This window comes from Pseudopipra pipra, chromosome 4 (genome assembly GCF_036250125.1).
Source record: "Pseudopipra pipra isolate bDixPip1 chromosome 4, bDixPip1.hap1, whole genome shotgun sequence".
NCBI lineage: Eukaryota > Metazoa > Chordata > Aves > Passeriformes > Pipridae > Pseudopipra > Pseudopipra pipra.
The window spans coordinates 3139081-3163205 of record NC_087552.1 but is presented as its reverse complement, the minus strand read 5'-3'; the positions used below and the strand labels follow the sequence as shown (position 1 = coordinate 3163205).

At 43.3% G+C, this 24125-nt stretch overlaps 1 protein-coding gene across 7 annotated transcripts in view; it reads left to right on the top strand.

The window, feature by feature from the left end:
• The window catches only part of LOC135412645 (bifunctional heparan sulfate N-deacetylase/N-sulfotransferase 4), a 100674-nt gene that overhangs the window by 62578 nt on the left and 13971 nt on the right, over positions 1-24125 (top strand). For all 7 annotated transcript variants that reach the window (XM_064651402.1, XM_064651405.1, XM_064651404.1 and 4 more), the window contains 4 exons: positions 4821-4908; positions 9407-9561; positions 14418-14603; positions 15478-15606. In XM_064651402.1, the coding sequence (XP_064507472.1) occupies positions 4821-4908; positions 9407-9561; positions 14418-14603; positions 15478-15606 (558 nt within the window). The remainder of the gene's footprint in view (positions 1-4820; positions 4909-9406; positions 9562-14417; positions 14604-15477; positions 15607-24125) is intronic.

Sequence of the window (24125 nt, the reverse complement as noted above, 5' to 3'; positions counted from 1 at the left end):
AAAATTGCCAAGACCACATCAGGCATAGTCAGATTTTTTAATTATTTTTTTTTCCTAGCATAGATTTCAGGGAATGAGCAAGAGCAGGAAGAGGCAATCAAAATAAAAAAAAAATCACATCCTGACAGCAGCTGCTTGCAGTGCAGAGAAACACCCCTGAAAACATTCTCTGCTTTTTTTTCTTCCCTACAAATTTTCAGTTGGAAATCAAGAGCAAAACTACTACTTTGTAGCCCTCCAACTTTCCACAGACCACCAGCAAATTGCTGCAAGGAACAGCTTGGGAATGAACCTCAGGGCTCTATAACTGCAAAAGCACTAAGGACAGATGTTAGGGACAAAAATGAATAAATGCATTAAAAGACTTCTTGGCATTAATAACAGCTATGTGCCAGAGAAGCCTGAGAAAACTGTCTTGGAGCGAAAACCAATTTTGGTTGGAAGGGATTTCTGGAGGTGATCTAATCTAAGCCCCTGCTCAAAGCAGAGGTAATGTTGAAGTTAGATATGTGCAAATATTTGCACATATTTTCTATCTCCAGCACATACAAAGAAATAGAAAAGTGTATCTAGTGAGCATATATATAGATATTATACACACACACGGGAGACAGAAAAAACCTGCAGCAGTGGAATCGCTTTCCAGCACCAGGATCTGCTCCCAAATGAATAATGACTTTGAGTAATGGCAAGTGAGCCCATTTTTGACAAGATTCTCAGTCATATCCCTCAGCAGGTGATGGGACAACGTAACCTTGGCCAAGTACCCCTGGGATGCCAGACACTGGCACATCCTCCCACGCCAGAAGCACTTCCTAGAACGAGTCTGTGCAAGCAAAATAATTCAAGATGACAGCAAATTACAGATACAATGGAAAACAGGAATATCTGACTTTCCCTCCTTCCCTTGATCTCCTTCCAAATGGAGTGAAGAGCTACATCCTTTCTCATCTGCCCTCCACCCTGTGCAGCCCTCATGGACAGGCTCTGTAGGGACTCAGAGTCGTGTTTCCTTGGGCATGGAACGAAATGCCTGCAATGCCCCACAGGCTGGGCACTCTGGGCATCATCACCACAGGGACAGGAACCTCCAGGACCTTGAGGCTTTGCTGCTTCCCAAAATTCCCATTCCCAATGTTGCCTCTGGAAGGGCACACGTTTGACCAGGAGCTCTAATGACATCTTGGGCTTTCTGCCCTTCCTGTCTCAAACACTTTCCCTGCCCCTAAGATGGTGACCAGGTATGGAATGCTAGAGAGAGGACAAGGATCTGTGTAGTATTTCCCATCATTAACCTTTTTTTGGTTTAACTAAAGTTTCCATTTGTGCTTCCAACCCCCTGTTGGAGCACTTGCCCACACACACAAACCCAGGGCTGCACTTCCCACCTGTCTCACTACAGACAGCCCCAGCACTGACCACTTTTGCCTCATTTTCCCCCATAAGAAATATGAGCTAATGTTTTGTTGGCTCAATTAATCTGGCTCTGCCCTCTTCACCCTACAAATCATTGCACATGCAAAGAAGGGCTCACACTTCAGCAGCACTATTGATCCACCCGGACCTTTGGGTGAGGAGTAAAGCCTCTTTAATTACTTTGGCTGACTTTCAGGTTTGGTTTTGTTTGTGGGTTTGTTTTTTGTTTTTTTTTTAACTAGTACCACAATTTAGTGTTGTTATCACTTAGCTTGGATTCGGAGTTTTGCTCCCCAGAGAAACACTTCCTACCTCAGCCTGGCCTGCCCCTGCTTGGCTCCAAAATCAGAAATGGCCATTCTTCTCCCTCCTCTAAGGATTTGATAACCTCTACACTTTCCTTAGCCAGAGGTGTTTTGACCTTTAATTAAAAGGAAAATTTGTTGTCTTCCATTCAGGAGGCAGCAAATAATGAACTCATTAAAATGAGGTTAGTGCTCAGGCCTTAGAGCAATAAGAGCCCAAGTCTCATTAGCAGCTAACAATCCAGAGCAGAGCACATAAATAAACCTAATATGGCAGAGTAAAATGCCTTGGTGCATTAAATTCGAGCAGAATCAAATGTTTACAGTCAATGATGTCTGGGGCATGAAGTTTTAATGTACTTAATGAAGGAAAGCAAATTGCTTCCTATTAGGCATGAAATGTTCCTGCAGAAATCGCCCCAAAAAGTTTATTATGTAAATGAAGGACAGAGTTATAATTAAAAAGGACAGAGCAGGAAAATATCACTTCTTCCTAATAGATGCACCAATTATGAAGAATAAAGACATGGCAACTTCAAATCTACAAAAGGTAATTATATGGATTAATGTAAAAGGCTGCTGAATGTAAATGCAACATAAAAAAGAAACTGTGTCTTGTGGGTGTCAGAGAGAAGCTTCATTGACAAAGCAAAGAATCAATTAATGGAATGAAAACCGTGAGGTTTTGAGAGATTCCAGGCAATTAAGGGTTTGTGTTTGAAAGAACAGCTTAGATTACCTTAAAAAACACCCACTGTTTGCTTAGCCTGGCATGGAAACGTGTTCCATGTGCAGGTGAGTTCCATGGTTCTCTCCTTGGAGAATGATTAAGTATGATCTATTTAACTGTTTTTTTCATATTAAAGATGTAGAAGACATTACTCCCCTTCCCCCAAACAGTCAAGTAGTGACAAAATAAGTTTGGACTGGTTTAACTGACAAGATCTTCTTAGTACTGAAAAGAGGTGAGGTCATAAAAGTGAAATCTGGCTGCACATTATATAAATTAATATGCATATATGGAAATGGCAATAAAAAAAAAAGTCTTTAGGATCAAGCCAAATCCAGTGTGAGTGACAGATTTGCCCTTTAGACAGAGAAAAACGCTTGACACGCTGCAGGTTATGGGATTTACATCTTAATCCTTTTCAATGAGACCTCACCGGGCTGGAAGGCTCCTGCCCATCCTGCACTTCTGTCATCTTATGGAGATGTGAGGGAAAGGAGAGGGAAAAGCCAGGCTGGTATAATGATGATGGTTTCGTGCACCTCCTTGCACTATATATGTTAAGTGACGATAATTTCTCGAGATGTTCCTTCCTCAAAGGGAAATTAAATCGATTTTGCTCGGCCCATCAGTCTTTCTCAACGTATCTAAAATGCTGTACACAGCTTGGAAAATGATGCTCTAAAATGCAATGACTCAGATGCCGTGCCTCTGACTTTAATGGTGTCAATTTAGTGCCAGGTTTTGCCAGCTGGGGGTTCTCCTCGATGTCTCAGCTAACAGTGGTGTTGATCTCTGAGGTTTTACATTTTAGTGAGCGTTTAGCTGTTATATATTATGTAAATATAGTCCCACATGTGAAATTGTCACAGGGCTGAAACAATCAACTTACTAAATGTCTGGCAAGACAGGCTGCAAACCATGCTGCTACCTTAATATTTAATGCTAAAGCACAAGATTTACTGTCCTTGCATTGCTTCATTTCCTTTAGCAAGGAGAGGAATTTGCTTGGTGTCTGCTGTAGCTGGTAAACACCCTCTTTGCTTTACACCTTCCTTTGCCTCCTAATAAATGGTTCTATTTAAAAAATGAAGGCAGAGGCACAATGCCTGACAACCTTTTGTGTCACACACCTCAGCTGCTTAAACCTGGTGTCATCATTTACACCAGACCGGAGATAACTTTGGTTCACTGTCCCAGGCAGAGGCGGTGGTGGTTGTTGCAGTTTAAATCAGAGCAGTGGGCTCAGCAAAAAGGCAAAAAAACCTATTTTCCCGGAATGTTGAGCGAAATTAGTAATGACCACACACAAAATGTAATATTTTTCAAATGAGGGACAGCGTTAGCTGGGCTGGGGGCGCGTGGAAAGCACCGCGATCCTTTTATCGCTGAACTCGGCGAGAACGTGATCGATAGGAATGTTATTAATGGGTAATAGGAAAACTTCTCGAGAGCCACATAATGGAGACACCGAAAATTGATGAAAATAAGAGTTTATAACCCATCCAGCACCGGCAAGACCAATAGGGAGATAAATGCACTGCCCATCTCACACGTAGCTCGCTCGCATTCTGGGGGCTGGTGACTGGAAGTGCACAAGGAGCAGCTTTAGAAGCAGTGCCAGGCTGACAACTCATAGTAAATGTAAATAGCTCACACAGACTGAACCATCCTTTCTCCTTCTCTAGTAACTGGAAACATGTCCAAGGAAAAAAATGGATTGCTGAGCAGGACTACACCTATTTCTTCCATAAGCAACACCCTTTCCCTCCATTTCATTTAGAGTGGGCCAATCTTTTACCTGGAGGAGAGACTAAAAATATTTAGACAGGGATTTATTTCCTGACCTGGACATCACTTGTACTGTTGATCAAAACTGGAGTTTTGCTCATTCACACTTAGGCCTCAGTTTGCTATTCAGACACAATCCAGAACGTTTCTGCAGGTAAGTAAACCCCAGTGCCTCCCTGTCTGGATGGCAAGTAGTATTCCTTATTTTACTTCGGGTTTTAAGCACATTTTATCAAGCTTCAGTAATAACCCAGAGCATGGGGGACTTGGTGAGCCAGTGTATTGCTGCCTCTGAATGGCTGGATGCAAGTCCTGCCATAGATCACTGCCACAGTGGATGGTCCAAGCCACAGAACCATCCCCTCCTTGGGTACTTAGGTACTATCACCAGCATTTCTAGACCATCAGACCCTGATGTAACAGTCTCATAAAAAAGAATGAGCCCAAAATAAAATGTGAAGCATTTTAACAGTATCTTCTTTTTTTTGTATCTCCTCAGCTGGACACAACTTTTAAAACGAGGCATTCCAAAAATCAATATCAACTTTTCTAAATGCATCTTAATTTCTTATTTATTTCAGGCTTTACTAGAGACTCAAAATTTACTGCGCACTCAGGTTGCAAATTTTACCTTCAACCTTGGATTTTCAGGAAAATTTTACCACACAGGTAAGAAGGAACTTCCTGCTCTCAGGTAGCTGCAGTTAAATAGGGGACAGAATTTCAAACCTAGCTTTAAACATGCCCTTTTTAAATAACACAGTGAGCCAGTGGAGCAGTGGGAAATACACGTTCCCCCAGTTTAGCAGCCAGTGTCCAAAGGGGTAAAGGTGCACTATGGATAAGCTGCTCAGGTACATGAGGATGCCCTTGGTACTTTCCTGAAAGATGTGTGGTAGGAAATCTCAGAGTGATAAAGGAGGCACAGTAGCTGCTGAGTTATCTTTAATTCCACAGGACAGCACAGAAGACGTGCTAAGGGGTTTTTTTTTCCTGGCATGATGAAATATAAAAGATTGGAAAAATCCTGTTTCATAACCTCTGAAGAGGCAGAAGCATTTGAATGGATGCACAAGATTTTGTCGTGCCTGTGAAGGTGATCTGTCTCAGGGATCTGCAAAGGGGGAGGGATGATAAAAGGAAAACAACATGAAAAGGAATCTGTCCTGAAACCCTGCTCTCTCCACACCGGGGGCACTAACAGGCTGCACACTTGCACTGCTCCCGTGGAACATTAGGCACTTTTACTTCTCCTCCTCCTCCTCCTCATGACCCCTTTCTCATTTTTGCTCCATTTCTCCTCAGCACAATAGCCCTTTTTAAACATTTTATTTCTTTTCCTCCTCTTTTGCCTTCTCCTTAACACTTTGCTGCACCTCCACTCAGGCTTCCCTCCGCTGTTGCTGAGCCAGGAGGATCCCTGGTGGATCTTTTGCCAAAAGAGACTCACTGCAAGGGAGAACCTCCTGTCCTTCTCCTTTCCTAACCCCATACCTTTCCCACCTTGGAGGACCAGCTCCAAAATCCTCAGGTGTCAGCACATTCAGTGACATTCAGCACATTCAGGGAAGCTGGGATGCTCATCTGGAGCAGAGGAGGCAGCAAGAGGATGGGAGGGTGAGTTTAAAAGCTGGGAATGATGCAGTCCCTGCTTCCATGGACCATGAGGCAGCTGTGGAGGAAGGCAGGTCACCCTGGGAGAAGGGAGATGAGGAAGACTTCGAGGGCTGAGCAGGGAGAAGGCAACCAAAATGATGTATTTGTCCCCCTGTCCCTAAGTCCAGGCTGGTTTCCCCTTGTGCAAGCACATAATGCTGAGCAACTGCTGCCCAGGAAACCCAACAGAGCGAGGATACAGGGTGGAGAGCCTGAGAAAAATGAGAGGGAGAGAGAGATGGAATTACTTGCCTGGAGTCATATAACAAGGCAGTGGCAGACCTGTGATCAGAGAGCAACTTTGGAGACAGAACTGCAGTGTTCTCCGCACTTCATCTTGACCTGCCTGTGTAGTTACTCCTTCTGGAGATTAATTGGACACACACTTCATACAAGAAACCAAACAAAAATAGCCTGAGGTGCTGAGCTGCTCTAAAGCAGGAGCTGCTTGGCTGTGGCTGTCAGTGTCCACTGTGGAGAAAAGTGGTCCAAGGAAGGGAGGAGATGGACAAAGGGATGATTTTTGTAATGAATATTACGACACACTGGACAGTGGCTGGCAGAAAACACGCAGCCTGTCTGCAAGTCAACCCCCTGACCTGCCCGTGTATTTTTCCTTCCTTCATCCCAACACCCTCCACGCTGCCATCAGCTGACACAATGCTGAAATATAACAGAGAAAATAGAAGAATATGCATGTGTGCCATCCTCCTAAGGCTCTCCAGGCTCCCAGAAACAGCACGGAGGCACTTCCAAGTTGAAGGATGTCGTCGCCTCCCTGAGGGGACCTGGACTCAGTGGTGCAGCTGGGTTTTTAACTGAACGCTTCATTTACATGTTGGAGATGGTGTTTTGTCATATCAGCTTGAGTGGAAAGGTTTCAGAGTATTCTCCATGCAATATACACTTTATTGACTCGTTATAAATAAAGCATGGAAAGGTGTTCTTTAATTACTGGAAATGTGGCTTGTTTACCCAGAGGCACTTTTAGCATCAGATATTCAACGTGTTTTATTAGCAGGCTGCAACTGCTGTGCCTTATTGACTTCCTTAATGTGTGAGTTTGTTCTCCTTTCCAAGACTTGGATCATTTTAAAACTGCAGGAGGGAGATGAGCGTGGGGATGTGCTGGCAGATTTAACAGTTATACATTTTCATCCGAAGACGTTGCTGACATCTGTACCACAACAGCTGACACATCAGCAACGCTGCTCATCTCCCCACCACCATCCCCTCTGTGGCACTGGAAAACTCCACACTGCAGATTTAACACCACTGACAAAAAGGTTTTAAAATATTGGGATTGCTTATGATGCACAAACAAACTTAGAATTATGACTTGTGTAAAGAGCACTCTCAAAGCAGGTGTATGATTTCAGGTTAAAATGAAGAAAGTCACATAAACAGTGTTGATTGTACAAGAAATTAAACCTCAAAATCCCAGGTTTTGCCTCCAGTACTCTGAGTAAGGGATTGGGCAAAAATATTTAATCAATATAAGCACCCACCAAATGCTCCATTAAAACTTGACACGAGATTATTTTTGAAATACCACTACTTAAGAATTCATAAACTCAAACAATACTCTTTCCCAAGGTTTGCAAAGAAATTTGTCCTCAAAAGCAACACCACCACCAACTGTTAAACTTCCAACCTCTCTGCTTCAGCTCTACCATTACAGGATGGGGCTGTTTCTCTTCACACTGGAAAGTGTTATGATTCATTTTGTTTGATTTTTGTTACAGTAAAAAAGTGCAAAATTTGTCTAGTTGTATATCTAAAATTTACAAAGTAATGAGTAGGAAAAAATAGGGGTTTAAAGCATAGGTTTTAATAATGATGTTATTTCAAGAACCACACTCTGCTTCAAAAGCTAGTGAGGCACTAAATTATACTCTGACCTAAATCTTCTGTGAGATGATTGTAGTTCTTTATATATTTCAAATAGCCACTTTTTTCCTCTTCATCCCTGCCTTTGGCTTATCCAAAATATCTTCACTTGCTTCACAAGCCCCATTTTCTCTCTCCTCTGTCCTATTTTGAAAGCCCGTGTTGAGTTTCTTCCCTTGCACGTGCCTGAGTGACTGCAGGTGAACCACACATCCCAGAAAACAAGTCAGCAGTCACTCAACAAATGCAGGATACAGAGGGAGCAGCCACCCCTCCTTTCTTTCCAGTAAGGAATCCCCTGGTAAACAAGGTTGTTTTCTTTTTTCCAGCAACGCTTCCATCAGTGGGAGCAACTTCCTTAGAACTGGCAGAGCGAGGGGAGCAAAGGGATTCAGGGAGAAAGTTTCAAAGGAATGCTCTCCTTGTGTAGTGGCATTCTTCAAAACCCACTGCAGAAGGGAATAATAAAAGCAGAGAGCTCAAGTGCATGCACTGAACAGGCATCTCTGCGTGTTCCTGCCAACTAAACACTGACATCCGTGCAGCAGTTTCTCCCAATGATTTTTGCAACACATTAAAAAGGCTTGTAAGAAGACAAGATCTCTGTGTTTGCCTCACTGCCCTGATTTTGGCAATTATTCCTTCCACTGGAGCAAAATGAAAGCGTTTAAATGGTAAAGGAACACAGAGGAAAGCTGCTAATAAACCAAACATGGTGGAGTTATCTGAGGGTGAAGTTACTGGAATGTCACTGGGCCTTTCCAGTTTAAAAAGCAGGGCACACACATGTGCAGAGGGTGGGAGAAGCACGGTACCCTTCCCCAGATGGAAGGTTTTCTGGGATATAACCACACATCCTCTCTTCCGCCTGAAGCAGATCCTCCTCACTAGCACAGGAGGTTTGATTGGTTTGACTTCAAGATTAAATCTGGCAAAAACTGAATACTGAGCCCTAGTAAACATTTGGGAGCCCTTTGCCACTGCTGCTGCGTGCTTTCCACCTAATTATATTCTGAAACTATTGCAAACTTGTTTCACACTTCACCAAAAATTATCAGATTTCAATTAACCAAGGCTAATAAAGAGGCAGTTACAAGGGGGATGGAGGGGTGGCATTGATAAGATTTCATTATCACCCATATGTTGTCTTTATTAAGAGTATTTTGTATTTAACAGTGACATTATTATCAGGACAAAATGGAAAATAGCAGACACATGCTGAACCTTTCCTGCTTTAATACTGATCCAATGTCATCCTTTGTCCAGCTTTCAAAAGACCTGGCAACCAGCAGTAATATTCCTGACACTGTTTTGTCCCACTAAATCCAAGTCGTCAGGTTATGGCGATGTAAAGATAGTGTGGCATTAAAATTAGGCCAAGAGAGAAAAGGGGGAGGTTGGGCTTTTAAGATCACATATACTAAAAAAAAACCAAAACAACAAACCCTACTATTTTTTTTTTAGCCTTGTGTGATACACCCCGAGCACAGTGAGACACTCAGGGCAAGGACACCAGGTTTTATGGCAGCTTCTTCTGTCTTTAAAAACCAATTATGGGCCTTTTTTTTTTGCTGTTGCTTTTCTGTTACCATTTTTTCCCCTCCCTTTCTTTCTCTTGCAGGGACTGAGGAGGAGGATGAAGGTGATGACCTGCTGTTGAGATCAGTGGATGAGTTCTGGTGGTTTCCCCACATGTGGAGTCACATGCAGCCCCACCTCTTCCACAACGAGTCCTCGCTGGTGGAGCAGATGATCCTCAACAAAGAATTTGCAATAGTGAGTAAAAGTTCCCAACAGATTCACTAGGACAACCTTTGTATATGACACCTGTGCATCTACATAGACAAGCAAAGGCAGAAAGGTTAGAAGCTGAGCCCAAAAAGAGCCTTTCTGTGACTCAAACTTGGGCTGAATTTTGTCTTAGCCTTTTCTACTGCCACAGGTTTTCTGGGGAGGGAGCAGCCCCTCATCCAAGCATCCCTGTGAGATCACAGGGAACAGAAGCAGTGGGAACTCAGCAGGTACCAGCTGACCTTTTAAGCTTTAGGAAGGGGTTTGTACACAGGTTATCAGTTCCCTGAAGTCTGGCACAAATATCCTCACTAGGGGAGGGAGAAAGCTGCAGTGAACCCTACACGTGTATGGTTTGGGAGAAATCTTGACAAAGCAAATGAGGGAAGCTGCTGGATTTCACTGTGCTTTTTTAAAATGAGCTGCTTGAAAATATGCTTTTTACATAGCTAACCTGTTGCTAATCATGACAGACAATGCTGTTTCTTTCCCTTTTCCTCGTTTGTGCTGCTGTTCCATCCTCCCCACATGGCTCAGAGCACTTGTACTATTTACAGCCCTTTCAGGGTAATTCTACTGGCTGACTGAGCAGGGCAAAGAAAACCTGGAATCTACAAAGGCTGGCTTTGGTAGAGACACTGTGTGGTCTGTGAGGAGGCCAAGGAATGCCAAGCAACCAGAGCCACTCAGAGGAGCAGAGTGACACAGTGGGGCTTTCCCAGATGCTTTGGGAACAGAAATCTCAGCCCTTCCCATCTCCCAGAGGCCAGGCCCCCTCCTCCCACCCCTCACATGAGCCAAGGCACATGGGGAAAAAGGCAGAGGCAGATGCCTGAACGAGCAGTTGGAAGCAATTTATTGCCTTGTTTATGAAAATGTTTTCCTAACAACCTTTAAAGAAAATTAATTAAAAATGGCTTAACTGTTTAGTCTTCTTGCCAGACTTCCCCCTCTCCCATCTCCTGTTAGTATAGAGGCATTTTGGATGACTTCTCTTCCTTCCTACAGTTGCTGTCAGCCTCATTCCTGGCATGGCCTTTTGTGTAGCCTGGCCCATAGACCCAAACAGAGTCAAGAATTTAAATGCAAGAGTCATTTTTTAAATAATCCATATCTCAAAAATACACAGTCCCTTCATCTTTAAACCTATGGGGAAATTCTCCTCATGCTTTCAGGAAACATGAAGTCCTCCAGGTCAAACCACCTCCAGGAGTAAAATCTACAGCATAGCCTGAAAACAGAGCTGGTAATAGAGTCTGTTTTCCAGAAAGATAAAGCCTGTCTCCTGAAGGGTAGGGACTCCTTAGGGTGCCTATAAATAAGGAGCTGATGTGAGTGAAAGGCTGCTGTTATTACACTTTTATTTCCTGCTAACATTTGGGCAGGGGTTGTACCAACCCCTTGACCTTGAATCTATATGAGCTGCACAATTTACTCACGAGAACATTTCTTTTCAAAAGGCTTCCTGTGAAAGTCTCTCTTGTGGGAGAAATTCATCTTCCTGCTATGACAGCCTTCCTGATGGCTATCAGAGAGGTCCCAGCCACGACTTTGGAGTGGGTTTGATTCCTCCCTGGATTTCACATCCTCAGCATCATGTATTACTTGGGAAAGAAACTCTCTGTTCCACAGCCACACTTCTCCAAGTCTTCCAAGTTAAAGCAAACCTCTTCTCATTATTCTTTGACTTCACAACGTGGATCCAAATTTAAATTAGAGATCTGGAACAATACCTATAAAATCTGCTTGATGTTACACACGTTTTGTTTGTTTTCTAATATTTTCATTTAGTATTACACTCAGGGGGACACAGCTTGATGCTGATGCCATTTCCTCTTGCGTTCCTCATTTATCGACCATATTTCCCCACCTCCTGTTTTAGCTGCAGGTAGAGATGACACTTTGTGTGAGTTTCTGCAAGGAAAGCTGCAGTAATTCTGTGGAAGTGTGATCACATTAATTCCTCTCCTAGTGTGGTATTTCTCTGCTCATTTTGTCTCAAACATGACTAAGAAGGTAACAGGGTCTTCAGGAAGGGAGTGCACATCTTTACATCCAAGAACAACAGTCAAAGGTGGCTTAAGATCCCAAATAAGACACAAAACTTCTGTTTGTTAAGACCTGTTGGCTCCTCCTGCCTTTATCTTTTTAGAAGAAAACTAAACCAGATCACACTGCCAGGAAACCTGCACCCAAATCCCATCACAGCCATTTCTCCCTGCAAGAGAATATCAGGCTTGGGACTGACAAAGCACATGTAGAACACGTGTAGGAATTGGACACCTGAACAGTTTTGTACACACAGAACTAATTGCTAATTAGGTAACTAATTGCCTTGATTCCAGTGCAGATATGGCCACCTCTGTGTATCTGGGGCTTAGTAAAATCAACAGCCTTCAAAGGACTCCCTTCCACGCGCATTTGTTTCAGAGTATCTCAAAACCCTTTCAAGACACTGAGCCTTGGATTAAATTGTGCAGACTGATAATACCTCAGGTATTATTGTCTTTGTTTGTAGGCAATGCAATGGATACACAAATAGGTAAACAAATTCCTGTCTCTGATAGTACATATTCCAAAAAAAAACCAAACCGAGTTTGCACGGCCATCAATAACAAGATATTCTTCCTCCTCCTTTTCGTACATCCCTATCTGACAAAACCAAGTAGAATATATTTAATCCAAAGCCTGTAGCTCTTTATTTCATCCCTTGATTTGTTTGCCCAGTGATTATCTTCTGGGCTCGTTTGTGAGTGCACGTGCCCAAAGCACAGGAGAGACCGGGCAAAAAAACTCTCACTGGCTGTCAAGGGAGCCGTGATCTGATATGGAGAAAGAAACAGATACAAAACAAATCAATTCAGAACCTTTGCAGAAACACTCCTTGGCTTCCATCTCCTCTTATAAACCAACTACAGATGCACATTAGCGCTTCCTTGGCCTGAAACTTCGGAGCTGCTCAAACCACAGGGAAACCATGGGCTTTTAATACACCAATTAAATACCAAGAACGTGAAGCCCAGTGACCACACACCAAAGTATCTACACGTGATGAAAAGTGTCTAATTTGTCTCACTATTAATATCTGTACTCAGTGTTGGGAGGGAGAGATGCCCACAAGAGACTGCCTCTAAAAATGGCCTGTAAATGGTCTGCATATCTAGGATAACACCGTCCTGGGCAGTCAGGACACACAGCATTTAATTCTCCCCGAGCAAACTGAAAACAGAACTGAGGAAAGGAAATGTGATTATCTGTTAGTTGTTTCTCCTTAAAGCCACGCCGGGTATCCGAGTGCCTGCCATGTATTTGTGGGATGAGCTATGGAGCGAGCAGGTTTGCATTCAGGGGCTCATTTCCTTTTCATGTCGAGAACTCACGAAAAGCTGCCTCATTTTGTTTGTGAATGGCAGATTACCATGTCACCATCCCGTTGCCATGGCAACACCAGCATCAAGCAGTAAGCAGATAAACAGGATCTTACGCAGATCCAGCCAGATCCCTCCCTTTGGATCTGCCCTTCAGGGCAGGGTGTTCATTATCTGCCTCGGGACACGTTTGCCTCCCATTTCTGGTTCTGTGCTCCCCCCAGCACAGGCCTGGTGCAGGTTTGCAGATTGAAGCTGACCCAGGATATTTAAGTTACCAGTTTAACAGCGTGAGCGTCACAGATCACTCAGGCAGGGTAATAAATGGCCAGACTTTATGAAACCTTTAGGTACAGATTTTTTTTTCCTTTATAGGCATTCGTGGCCAAAAAAAAAAAATAGGGAACAGGGTGATTTAACATTTCTCATTGTAGAGTTATCCCTCATTTCCCCCCTAAACTGACTCATGCCTCTCCAGTAGGTAATAGCATTAATAGGCTGAAATTACATTTTGTTCTCAGCAAATTGTGAAAGGGAGAGTTTGGGTTTCTCTTTTACAAGATCAGCCAGTAACTCAAGACCTTTACTAGTAAGGAATGGATAATTTTAAGTGGTTGCATTATGTGATGTTGGAACAAGTGTTCCCTACAGATTTAACTTAATTTTTGTCAGTGAATCAAAACCCTTTCTTTGTTAAGTACTTGGAGATGCCCAGCAGAACCTGCTGTTCCTGGAATTAAAGTAATCAATGGATAATGTGGGCAAGAGGAAGGACACAAAACCTCATATAATCTTCTCATATTTTGGCCATTTCCCTCTGCACATCAATTTTATAGGAACGGAAAAGAGCTGATGTATCCTGCAGTACTGGGAGTAAAATGAATTTGTGCCTTCAGAAGATATTTCCAAGATAACCTATAGATTATATTCATGAAAGTGCACATATTTCCACATAGAAATTGAGCCAAATATAAATATTTATGAAATGAAAAAGGAGTCTGGCTTTTTTTTTTTTTTTTGCTTCTACCTTAATACCATGTTAAAAAATAAGCAGTTCAGAAGCTACGAGGAATATTTATTTACTTATTAAACAGGGAAGGAATCTTGCTCTTATTCCAGAAATAGGAAACGAAATCCCACGTATGTCACTGCAACAATTTTTTTTCCATCTGTTTACTGCTCTAATGCTGTTTGATGGCTTAGCACTGGTTTACTGGATAACCTTTAAACAGGGCCAAACAGGCAGGATGGGTATTCAAATACATGGCAAATCTATTCTGTGCAACAGTGACGTAACATAATCCAGGAGGATGATTTATTCCTCTGGAGTTACCAACCTGTAGTTCCAGTTCCCTCCATTTTCAGGCACAAGTCAGTCTAAGGACACTCCAGTGGCACCGTGGGCAGGCAAAACAAAGCTTTGACTAATTCCCTGGGGTTTTTTTCATCCCTAAACCACGTTCTTCCTTGCAGGAGCACGGCATCCCAACGGGCATGGGCTACGCGGTGGCTCCGCACCACTCCGGGGTCTATCCCGTGCACATCCAGCTGTACGAGGCCTGGAAGAAGGTCTGGCACATCCGAGTGACCAGCACGGAAGAGTATCCACACCTGAAGCCTGCACGGTACAGACGGGGCTTCATCCACAGTGGCATCATGGTACACTGCATTTCCATGTTCAGACACTTGTACTGCGGGGCCTCCCAACGGGGCTGGGCTGGCTGGGCTTCGGCTTTCCCAGCAACCACTAAAATTCCCAGTGATCCAGGATTTGTAAGGAAGCCAAAACAGTGTGTTTGTTACGCTGCCAGTTTAGCAGAGGGGAAAAAAAAATAGTCGTACGAACTCAGGCAACTGCAAACGTGCCTGTGGTGCCATCAGCTATCAGCTCTGGGAAAGTCATTAAACTGCCTAAGACCTGTGTTTCCAGCTCTGCTTCATCTTTATGCATGAAAGGATTAGAAATCCATCACCTGGGAAGGTGAGCAGGTGTAAGTAATCTCCTCCTGCGAGGAGGACACTTCTCCAAGGCCCCGGTGTGGGCTTGGCTTTGGAAATTCCCAGAGCCAGGGATTGGGACACCTGCCTGACTGCTCCAGGCCCTGCATGGGTGTGAGGAGAGAGAAGGCTCCTCACACACACTTCAAAGTGCACAGAGGGCAGGAAAATGTAGAAAATTATTTGGCCTGTCCCACATTTCAAGGGCAGGTCCCGGGATGGTTTCAAGTCCCAGCTGACCTGAATATTCCCCGTGCACATCAATCCAAAACTGTGATCCCCTAAACAAGGCAGAAGGAATGTCCTAACCCCAAGTTCCTGCACAGAGTCCAGTTCCTACTGGAATAGACTCAAAATCAGCAGTGTGTTTACACACGTATCCAAATGCTCTGCTGAATGTGGGTTTAGTTTGTTGTTTTCACCGAGTAAAAACATCAAAATATTGAATTAAGGGAAACAAAAGTCCTTTCCCAGGTCAGTTACGTCTCTGCATGGATTAGGCAATCCCAGTAAGGTGCTGTTCTTTTGTCCTCAGGTGCTCCCTCGACAGACCTGTGGCCTTTTCACTCACACCATTTTTTACAAGGAATATCCTGGGGGTCCTCAGGAGCTGGACAAAAGTATCCGAGGAGGTGAACTGTTCCTCACCATTCTCCTGAATCCCGTAGGTACCTTCTTTTGCTATTTTTTTTTTGGACTAACAGGGAAGAGGGAGGGAGGGAGATCAGTTTTCCTGGACCTTGTTTGGGAAATAAAAAGCAGGACCACTTGCTCAGGGGTAACAAGCAGTTTGAGAAGAAAGGAGAACAGTCTTCTGCCTATTTTGAACCACAGCTGTATGCAACAAGTTCCTGGAAAATGCATGAATTTCATCCTCATAGTGAAACTGGGAAGAAACTTGTTTGAGACAGCAAGGGTAGAAAAACCTGTGATCTTATTCCTCTTTTCCTTTCTTCCACAAGCTTGGCTCCTCAGGCACTCCTGATACAGCTCGGTGGAAACCTCAGGGCTCAGGCCTCATATCATTCCTCCACCACTGGCTCTTAAAAACAGCTTTTGAGCAGCTAAAAAGTCTGATGCCATTTAAGACAGCAGCCTAAAGGTGCAAGGAGCAAGGACAGCAAAACAAAAAAGCCACATATCAGTTATTTTGTCCTCCCTTGGCCCTGCTCCACCCAAAGAAGCTGCGCTAGTCACAAGATAAATGTCCCTTGTCTTGCCAGGTGGCCTCATTTTCAGTGGGTTTAAATTGCAGCACTCATTGACTCCTCTGCAGAGCTAAAGAAACTTCAGGTGGAGCTGACTCTCAAATCCAGGTCACCTTTATTTAGACACCTAAATATAGATTTATTTTTTTTTTTTTTTGGTATTATATAATTAGATGCTTGGGGGTGAAAATTTTGGCTGGGGAGCTAAGCTGGCATCCGAGCCAGATTCAGTGGGCTTAAAGAAATGGGACATTTCTATCAGGAATTTGTCTGCACCACCCACGTGACACCTAATTTGAGAATAAAATACATCCCTGTTCTTTATCCTATCTCTTGCAGTTCTCTCAGGATGACTTTTCTCCCCATAAAGCATGTTTTCACTCCATGAGTGCTCCTTACAACAGCCCAAATTCCTCAGCCAATCTGTGTCCCAATAACTTGGGAGTGCAATATATATTGTCGTGTGCCATTTGAAAAGAACAGCTTCTCTTTACTCTTAATGTTTAAATCCCCTCTCCCACTTTTATGGAAGGGAAGACTTTTCTTTTATTCAGTGCAAAAGTGTAGTGTTTCAGTGGTTAGCTTGCAAAAGCTCACAAGTTAGTACCCAAAATGCAGGGTCTGAAAAGAATCAATACAGTGCCTATTCCACTGGCCAGGTGCCAATTCAGCTGGATTAAAAAGGTGTACTTTGAATGGGATGTGTTCTCCAAACTGGCAATAGCAGCAGGACACTTCCCATCTTATACCCTGGAAGCTTTTCACACCCCTCCCCTCATTAATAAGCTTCCTTAGTGTTTGGATACCAGCTTGGATAACCAGGACCAAATATATTCACTGGTCAGGGAGAATAAGAGTACACCTGATTGTGGTTCAGTTCAGCTCCACATTATTTACAGACTAGGCTTCCAGGAGTGAAAAGCCACAATTTACACTCCAGTAAACAGAATTATTACATGTATCTCCCACACACACAGTTCAAGACAGACTTTCTCAGACTGTTTCAAACTTTAGGAATAATCCCAGTGCCTTGACTAAAATCAGCCCACCACCTCCTTTGGCTGTGGATTACAGTTTGAGAGGAAAGATTTTTTTCCAAGAGGGGTTTACAGGAATCTTGTCCCTTACTTGGGTCATCATTAGCAAATCCAGCAAATACATCACAAACAAATATTAAGCTCAAATACCAAAAATGTTTGCACTCCCATACAGTTGGTTAAATTAGGAAGTGCCCAAGTGACACTGCATTGGAACAAAGACTTTGCAGAGACTATCAAGGGGATCTTCCAAAGGGATTTTTTTTTTAAATGGCTGCTACTGAGCACTCCGTGGCTCAGAGAGATATTTTCACTTTCTAATTTATGAATCCTGAAGATGACTCATGTCTGGCAGAGATGATTTAGTAGCAGGCAGAGGAGGGATAAATTCCACCAAGACCGACAGAAATCAAACCAACTTCCCTTTTAGTTTTAATGAGGGTGACAGGAATCCCAGCCAGATCTTTCCAGGCTCCAGCTAATGCAGGGAGTCTGCAGTTTGGGGGGGACTTATTCTTTGCATAAACACTTCAAAGCAAAGCTCATTAAAGGTAGTGGGAAAGTCTCAGAGAACAGACTGGGCTTGAAACAAACCCAAACAGCAAAACTCTTCCACAAGGTATCAATCCCCTCCCAAGGGTCTCCTTCATTTGGAGGCTCAGAACAATAACAAGGAGCTTCAGTTGGATGCACAAATAAGAAATACAGGTACACTTTGGGGGAGAAAATGAGATATTATTGCCTTCTTGGGGTTTTCCTTCACAAGCAATGAAACGTCCAGCTGAAATGTTTTTCTCTCTCTCCCTTGCCAGGCAAAAGCCGGATGTTTAATCAGTGATAAGTTTTATCATCTCTGATGTTATTTACTGTGTGGTCTGACAAACATCAAACCCCAGTTATTCACTACAGCTTAATTAGGACAGACCTCCCAAAAGTCGTAGCATCAGCACTTCCACATCAGCAGTGACAGCAGAGCAGCAAAACCACCACAGTCAGTGGAAAGAAGGGAAGGGAAAATATGACATCTAAAACTTCAGTCAGTCAAAGCTGAAAAAACTGGGTTTGTGCCTAATCTAATTATAATTAAAATTAATTTTTTTATGGCATTACATTCATTTTCAGCTTTTTTTTTTTTATTCTACTTCTCATTATTTACTTAGCTTAATTGTCCTTTAGAATGACTTTTTCTTCTCACAGAACATATCCAAAGCCCCCTTCCTCTCTGCTCACTTCAGCAGTTCTGTGCCACGTTCCTTTTCTCGGCCTCCCCTTTCTGTTTAAACACATTCCCATCAACTTTCCATGCACTTCTGATTTTGACACACTCCACAGAGAAAGACAAGTTAAGCAGCACTAAAATCAACCCCTCTGGTAACATACAATTTCCAAACTGAAATACTTCCAGCTGCAAAAAGCAAAAAAATCTCCACAGGAGTCGAAGTTTTAAGGGGGATTTTCCACCTCTACATGTCAGGCTCAAAACTAAGTGGGTTCAGCCCATGTTCCCTGACTGTTGCCCTTCATTCAGCCTCCTGGGGAAAGCCCTGACATATTTAAAGGGTGCTTTTACAAATTGTTCCATTTATCACCTCTCCAGCAGCCACAGGGTCTCCCACTATCTGTCTGCTGGCTCCTCTCCTTTACTCCCCTGCTCCACGGGCCATAAACAACAGCCATAAACATTTAACAGCCAAGATAAGCTAATAAATACAGCCTTAAATATTATTGCCCCTGCAAACAACAGCCAGAGAGTCATTTCTCCTAAAAAAACCCACCTCTTTAATCCAGAGAGCTTTTTATTAAGCCAGCAAGTGACAGCACGAAAGGCACCTCTGTCAAACACGGGCTGTTTTTATTCCATCTCCCTCTAACTCCTTTCCATAGTTCCACCATGACAATATGCACAGGCCATTATTGCATTTTATTTATATATATATATATAAATCTCTCTCCTCTAGATCTACACCTGCCTCACCACAGAGGATCTAGAGTCAGGCACACAAAACACAACCCCGAGAGCTCAGCCCACTTCTAAAGTTCATAAAACCAGAAAAGCAGCAGAAAGAGGGAAAAGTTAAACACTTCTTCAGACTCCTCTTCCCCCTTCAATCAAACATCCCTAAGAAGCTTTAGCTGGAGGTGAAGTGTGGCAGATGAGTTTCAGGAAGATTAGCTCCTTTCGCTGGAATTTGGCTGGCGAGAGCGAAACCAGGCTGGTGATTGAAAGGTAACTTTGAACTCCACTCAGCAGAAGCTACAGGCAGCCCAGAATAATAATGTTCATTATTATTCCAACTCCCCTGGAAGTGGCATGGGATGCTTTTAATTTCGAAGGCCACTTAAATGCATTTACATTTTTAAACTCTCACCGTAACTAAAGGGTTATTGCTCGTTCCCAGCCCGCTAGAGCTGGGTTCTCCATGTCCCACGTGGGCCATACTTGGAAGATTTTCTTCTTGTTTCCTCCTCTCCCTCATCACAGAAACAGATGAGAATCACACGTTATTGCTTCAGCATATTAAAAGTAAACGCAGGGAGGGGTTAATTTATACCTTCCACAAGAGATTTGGGAGTGTTATTATGAAACATCTTGAGTGTTAATAATATTTTTCTTCTTATTTGCTTTGTTTCTCTGAGCAGAGCTGCAGAAAGAATAAAAAATAACCTTGGGCATTGGAGGAAATGTGCTGCAATCCAAAAGTAATTCATAATGCAGCTCTACTAAGGGCCCTGTGAATTGAGCATCTCAGCATAATTTGGAGACAGGGAAAAAAAAAAAAGGAAGCAACCTCCCCACTAAAAAAAAGTCAATATTTCTTGAGCTGCAATTAGCAAGGTATTGCCTACAGGGACAGATGTGTCCCTCTCCAACCTGACAAGAGGGATATGTTCAATCTACCAAATTAAAAGGGAGTTTTGTTAGCGAGTTCATCAGAATTTATCTCAGTGGTCACAAACGCACCGAACCAGCTCCAACCTTCCTCAGGCTTTTGACTCTTCTTTTCTGCTCTTTGTAAATCCTTATTTTCCCCCCTCATCCCACATGGCTACCCCAGCTGCACAGAGCTGGCATAGGAAACATATTATCCCGTGGAAACTCGAGCCTCCAGGAGCAGATTTAGAAACTAATTAGCTCGAAACTCGGAGCATGAAGAAAATATCTGAAGGATAACACATCCCCTCTTTCCTTCTTTCCTGACATTTCCCTGCTTTGTGCAGGCTGATGCTCCACACCACACTTATTTTAGCAGAATTACTCCCCAGCAAGTTGGGGGATGGCAGAAATAGCAACAAACAACTGCTTCCAGCAAGGGGGTTACTGGGCAAAGAGAGAGGGAGGGAATCTGTCACCTTGGAGCCCACACCACCCAGGAATTTATTAAAGTGTCAGGAGCAAGCCTTTAAGGTAAAAAACCAGCTGACTCAGAATTCCCTGATTATTGAAAATGAATCCTTAATAGAAGCAAATGGACAAGAGCAAAATCTCCTCAGTCAAAATTAATTGGGAAGTGGCTGATTGGAGAATATTATATCCTCTAGTGAGCTGAAAATGCTGGGTTTTTGGTTGGTTTTTTTTTTCCTCTGAAACCAAGAGTGGAGAATTAAATTAACTCTGAGGCTTGTTTGCTCAGGGTAGGCCACCAAAATGGATTAATTAATCATCATTTATGAACACTCCATAACGCAGAGCCGTCAGCTCTTCAGAAAACTGCTGGAATAGCAACATGACAGGAGAAGAGTTATAAAAACAAAGTGATAAATTTCCTGCATCTCCAATCTATATCAACCTGCCTGGCATTTCCTTGCAGTTCTAAAGCAAATATCCCGGTGCAAACTCCTCCTTAGAGTTTATAAGAAGAGACTTTTCCTTCCTCTGCCTGTAGACTATGAAGGGCCATGTCAAGGATAACAGGCACAATCCATCCCATCATCCCAAGCACAGGTAGAGCCAGGCCTTGTTTAACCACATTAAAGAGAAATGTCTTATCCAAACTAAAAATCATTTTGACCTTTTTTTCTTTTTGGCCTCTATAGCCCTGCTTCATGTTGACTGTGATTTAAGCCAATTGTACCCAAAACCAGTTTAATCTGCCCTACTTCTTTAATTTGAACTTGGGTTTATTCTTCAGCCTGAACTGAATAGATTTATTTTTTTCTGAGGGAGTTTATAGTCTAAGGAAGTCTTTTCAATGAGAAAACATAGATGGCAAGAAAACAAATGCCTATATCATGAATTTCACATGCCCTCATAGTAAAAAAAGCCATTTTATTTAATTGTAGACTTTTTTAAAAAAAATAAATATATAACTAATAGATGGAACTGATGGATTGGAACTTCCTAACAAGTTTCCTTCATCTTGGACCCTGCACATCCATGGTGTCAAAAATGTGTATAACCTGGGAAACAGCTGCTGTGTTGGAATATGATCATGACTTGGCCTTTATTTCAGAAGCAGAACTTGGATAAATATTAGAAAATAAAAATAAAAAAAGCAAACCTAGCAGCTTTATTCTCACAGGGAAGGGAACAACGCACAGCATTTTTCTGTCAATAATAAAGAATTCATTTAAAGCGCAGCAACTAAATAATGGAAAAGTAGAAAGCGTTCCCGGGTAAATGAGAAACAATTTTGCTCTTTGAATAGGGAATTTTAAAACAACATAGATGCTCTTTTGTACAGCTGTCCCAAGGCCACGTCCCACCACTGATGGACAGCAGCTTCCCCTCCCATCCCTGGGAACACTTGGGCTGGAAAACAGCCCCAGTCATGAATATGGGCACGGGAAATAAAACATCATTCAGCCGCTTTTTGTCTCCCCTTCAATCAAAGGCAAAAAATGTTTCTTTCCAGGCACTGCCTTTGTTGCTTTCTTTAGAGATATCATGTTTGGAAAATATTTGATTATCCTGTCGAGAAGGTTCAAATAGAAAAAGATGTGTAGAGAGGAAATAGAGTAAAAGTTAAAAAAACCAATCCAGGCGGTGATTTTCAGGCGTATAAATGATTTCGCCTCAGCGGCAGAAGGGTCATGAATATGAATAGCGCCGAATTCCAGAGACACGATTTGTCATTATTCAAATTAGTGCTTTGTCAACACAAAACCCTCCCTTCCCCGGTGCCTCCGGGCGCTGCCGCACCAAGAGCCGCGTTAAGGACCCGAGCGTCCCGGGATTCATCCCCGGGATTCATCCCCGGGAACGGGGCTCTGGCTCACGAGGTCCAAAGTCTGTGACCCACAACGGGAGGCTGCTCGGGCTGGGAGATGGATGGAACGCTCCAAAGGGAAGGAGGCACGGCCAGCCTGGCACGGAGCTGCCCCGGGTTAGCAAGGGAACACCTGGCAGTCGGGCATCCCTCAGCTGTGACATCCCACCGCGCATCCCGACGGACAGCAGCAAGATCCCATCAGGAGAGTTCACTCTTGGAGCAGCCAGGCGGCATTTTCTGAGCGCGACAGGAAAAGGTGGAACAGCAAACTTCATTTTTCTGGGAAATATGCAGGCGGGAGAGGAGCTGAGCAGGAAATGCACTCCCATGGGTTTCCCAGCATGTCTCTGTCATGCCCGAGGCTGAGCTGTACCCCTGGTTTGTTTGGCATGCATTAATCCCTCCCTCCCTTGCAAATCTTACTGAAGAGGTGCAAAAGCAAGGGAAAATGTTCTTAAAGACAGTGAGCAACAAGTTCCTCTTAGAGGAGCAGGATTCCCACATGGGCCCTATCTCTGGATCATGGGCTGTCCAGCAATGGGTCGGGGCCAAATGATGAGCAGGAGGAAAGGACCTAAAAGGGGACACTGATCCTATTTAATTCTGGAATGGCTGAGAGAATGAGGTGGAGCACATTTACACATAAGTTTTGTTGTTGACTTCTCCATGGCAAGTGCTTAATTGACAGATAAGAAGAGTTTCAAGCATCGACATCAAGAAATCATCCAATGTTTTATTCCCCATGTGGGATTGCCATCCTTGAGACTGGGTGTCATTTCAGCTGGAAGCTGGAGCACTAACAGGGGTGGGTCAGTTTGAAAACCCCACTGAGTTAAACACTTCTCACAAACTCCTCTTTAAAGCTCTGTCCACACTCCAGGACCTACAGCAGCTGGCAGTTCTCCAGGGTGAACCTCCCGAAAAAACCAAGCATGTTTTCCAGTCTCAAAGTAGACTAACATCCTAGTGCCCTCCAGAGGCAGGTGGATAATCTTTGTCCAAAACTACGTGCTTCTTGCCAAGACTATACTAAGTTTGGCAATTACAGGAGGAAACAAACCTCTACACTCTGCATTAATAGCTGTGCATCAAGTGTGAGCACAGAAGGCAGTTTCAGGGCACTCCAATATTGGTTTATAGTCCAATAATTTCGAAACAAGCCCTTTGTTTTTCTCTGCTACCCAATCTACATTTCATTTTATATATAAGACAAGCACGCATATGCAAAAATTACAGGTTCAGAATACACTATAGATGCATAATTTCTGGATAGAACTGATTTTAAAGAGCCCTGGAAACAGGAACCAGAGAGTGAAATGGTGTGGTGGTGCTGCCATTGCTTGTAAATTAATCTCATGTCATAGGTGTGACCAGTTCAGGTTTGTCAATCAGTCACTCACCAAATATTATGGTTTAGGAGCAGAGGAGCTGGTAAACAGCCCAAGGCAGAATGTGGTTTCTGTTGGGGTCTGTCAAGTGAAGGCTGTGTAAAATACCTTTCTTTCCCTCTACCCACCCAGCCTAGTGGAAATAATATGATTTAGCAGCCAGAATGGCACATTAACTTCACAGGTGCTCTCAGAAATTTAGGACCTCTGTTCTCCTCTCACCTCTTTCTTGAGAGTACAGCTACTGCAGACCACTGAGGGCACCTCTGAAACGTTAGTACAGAGCAGGCAGCAGAAAACAGGAGGGAAAAGCTCATTCCAGCAGTAAAAATCCGAATTT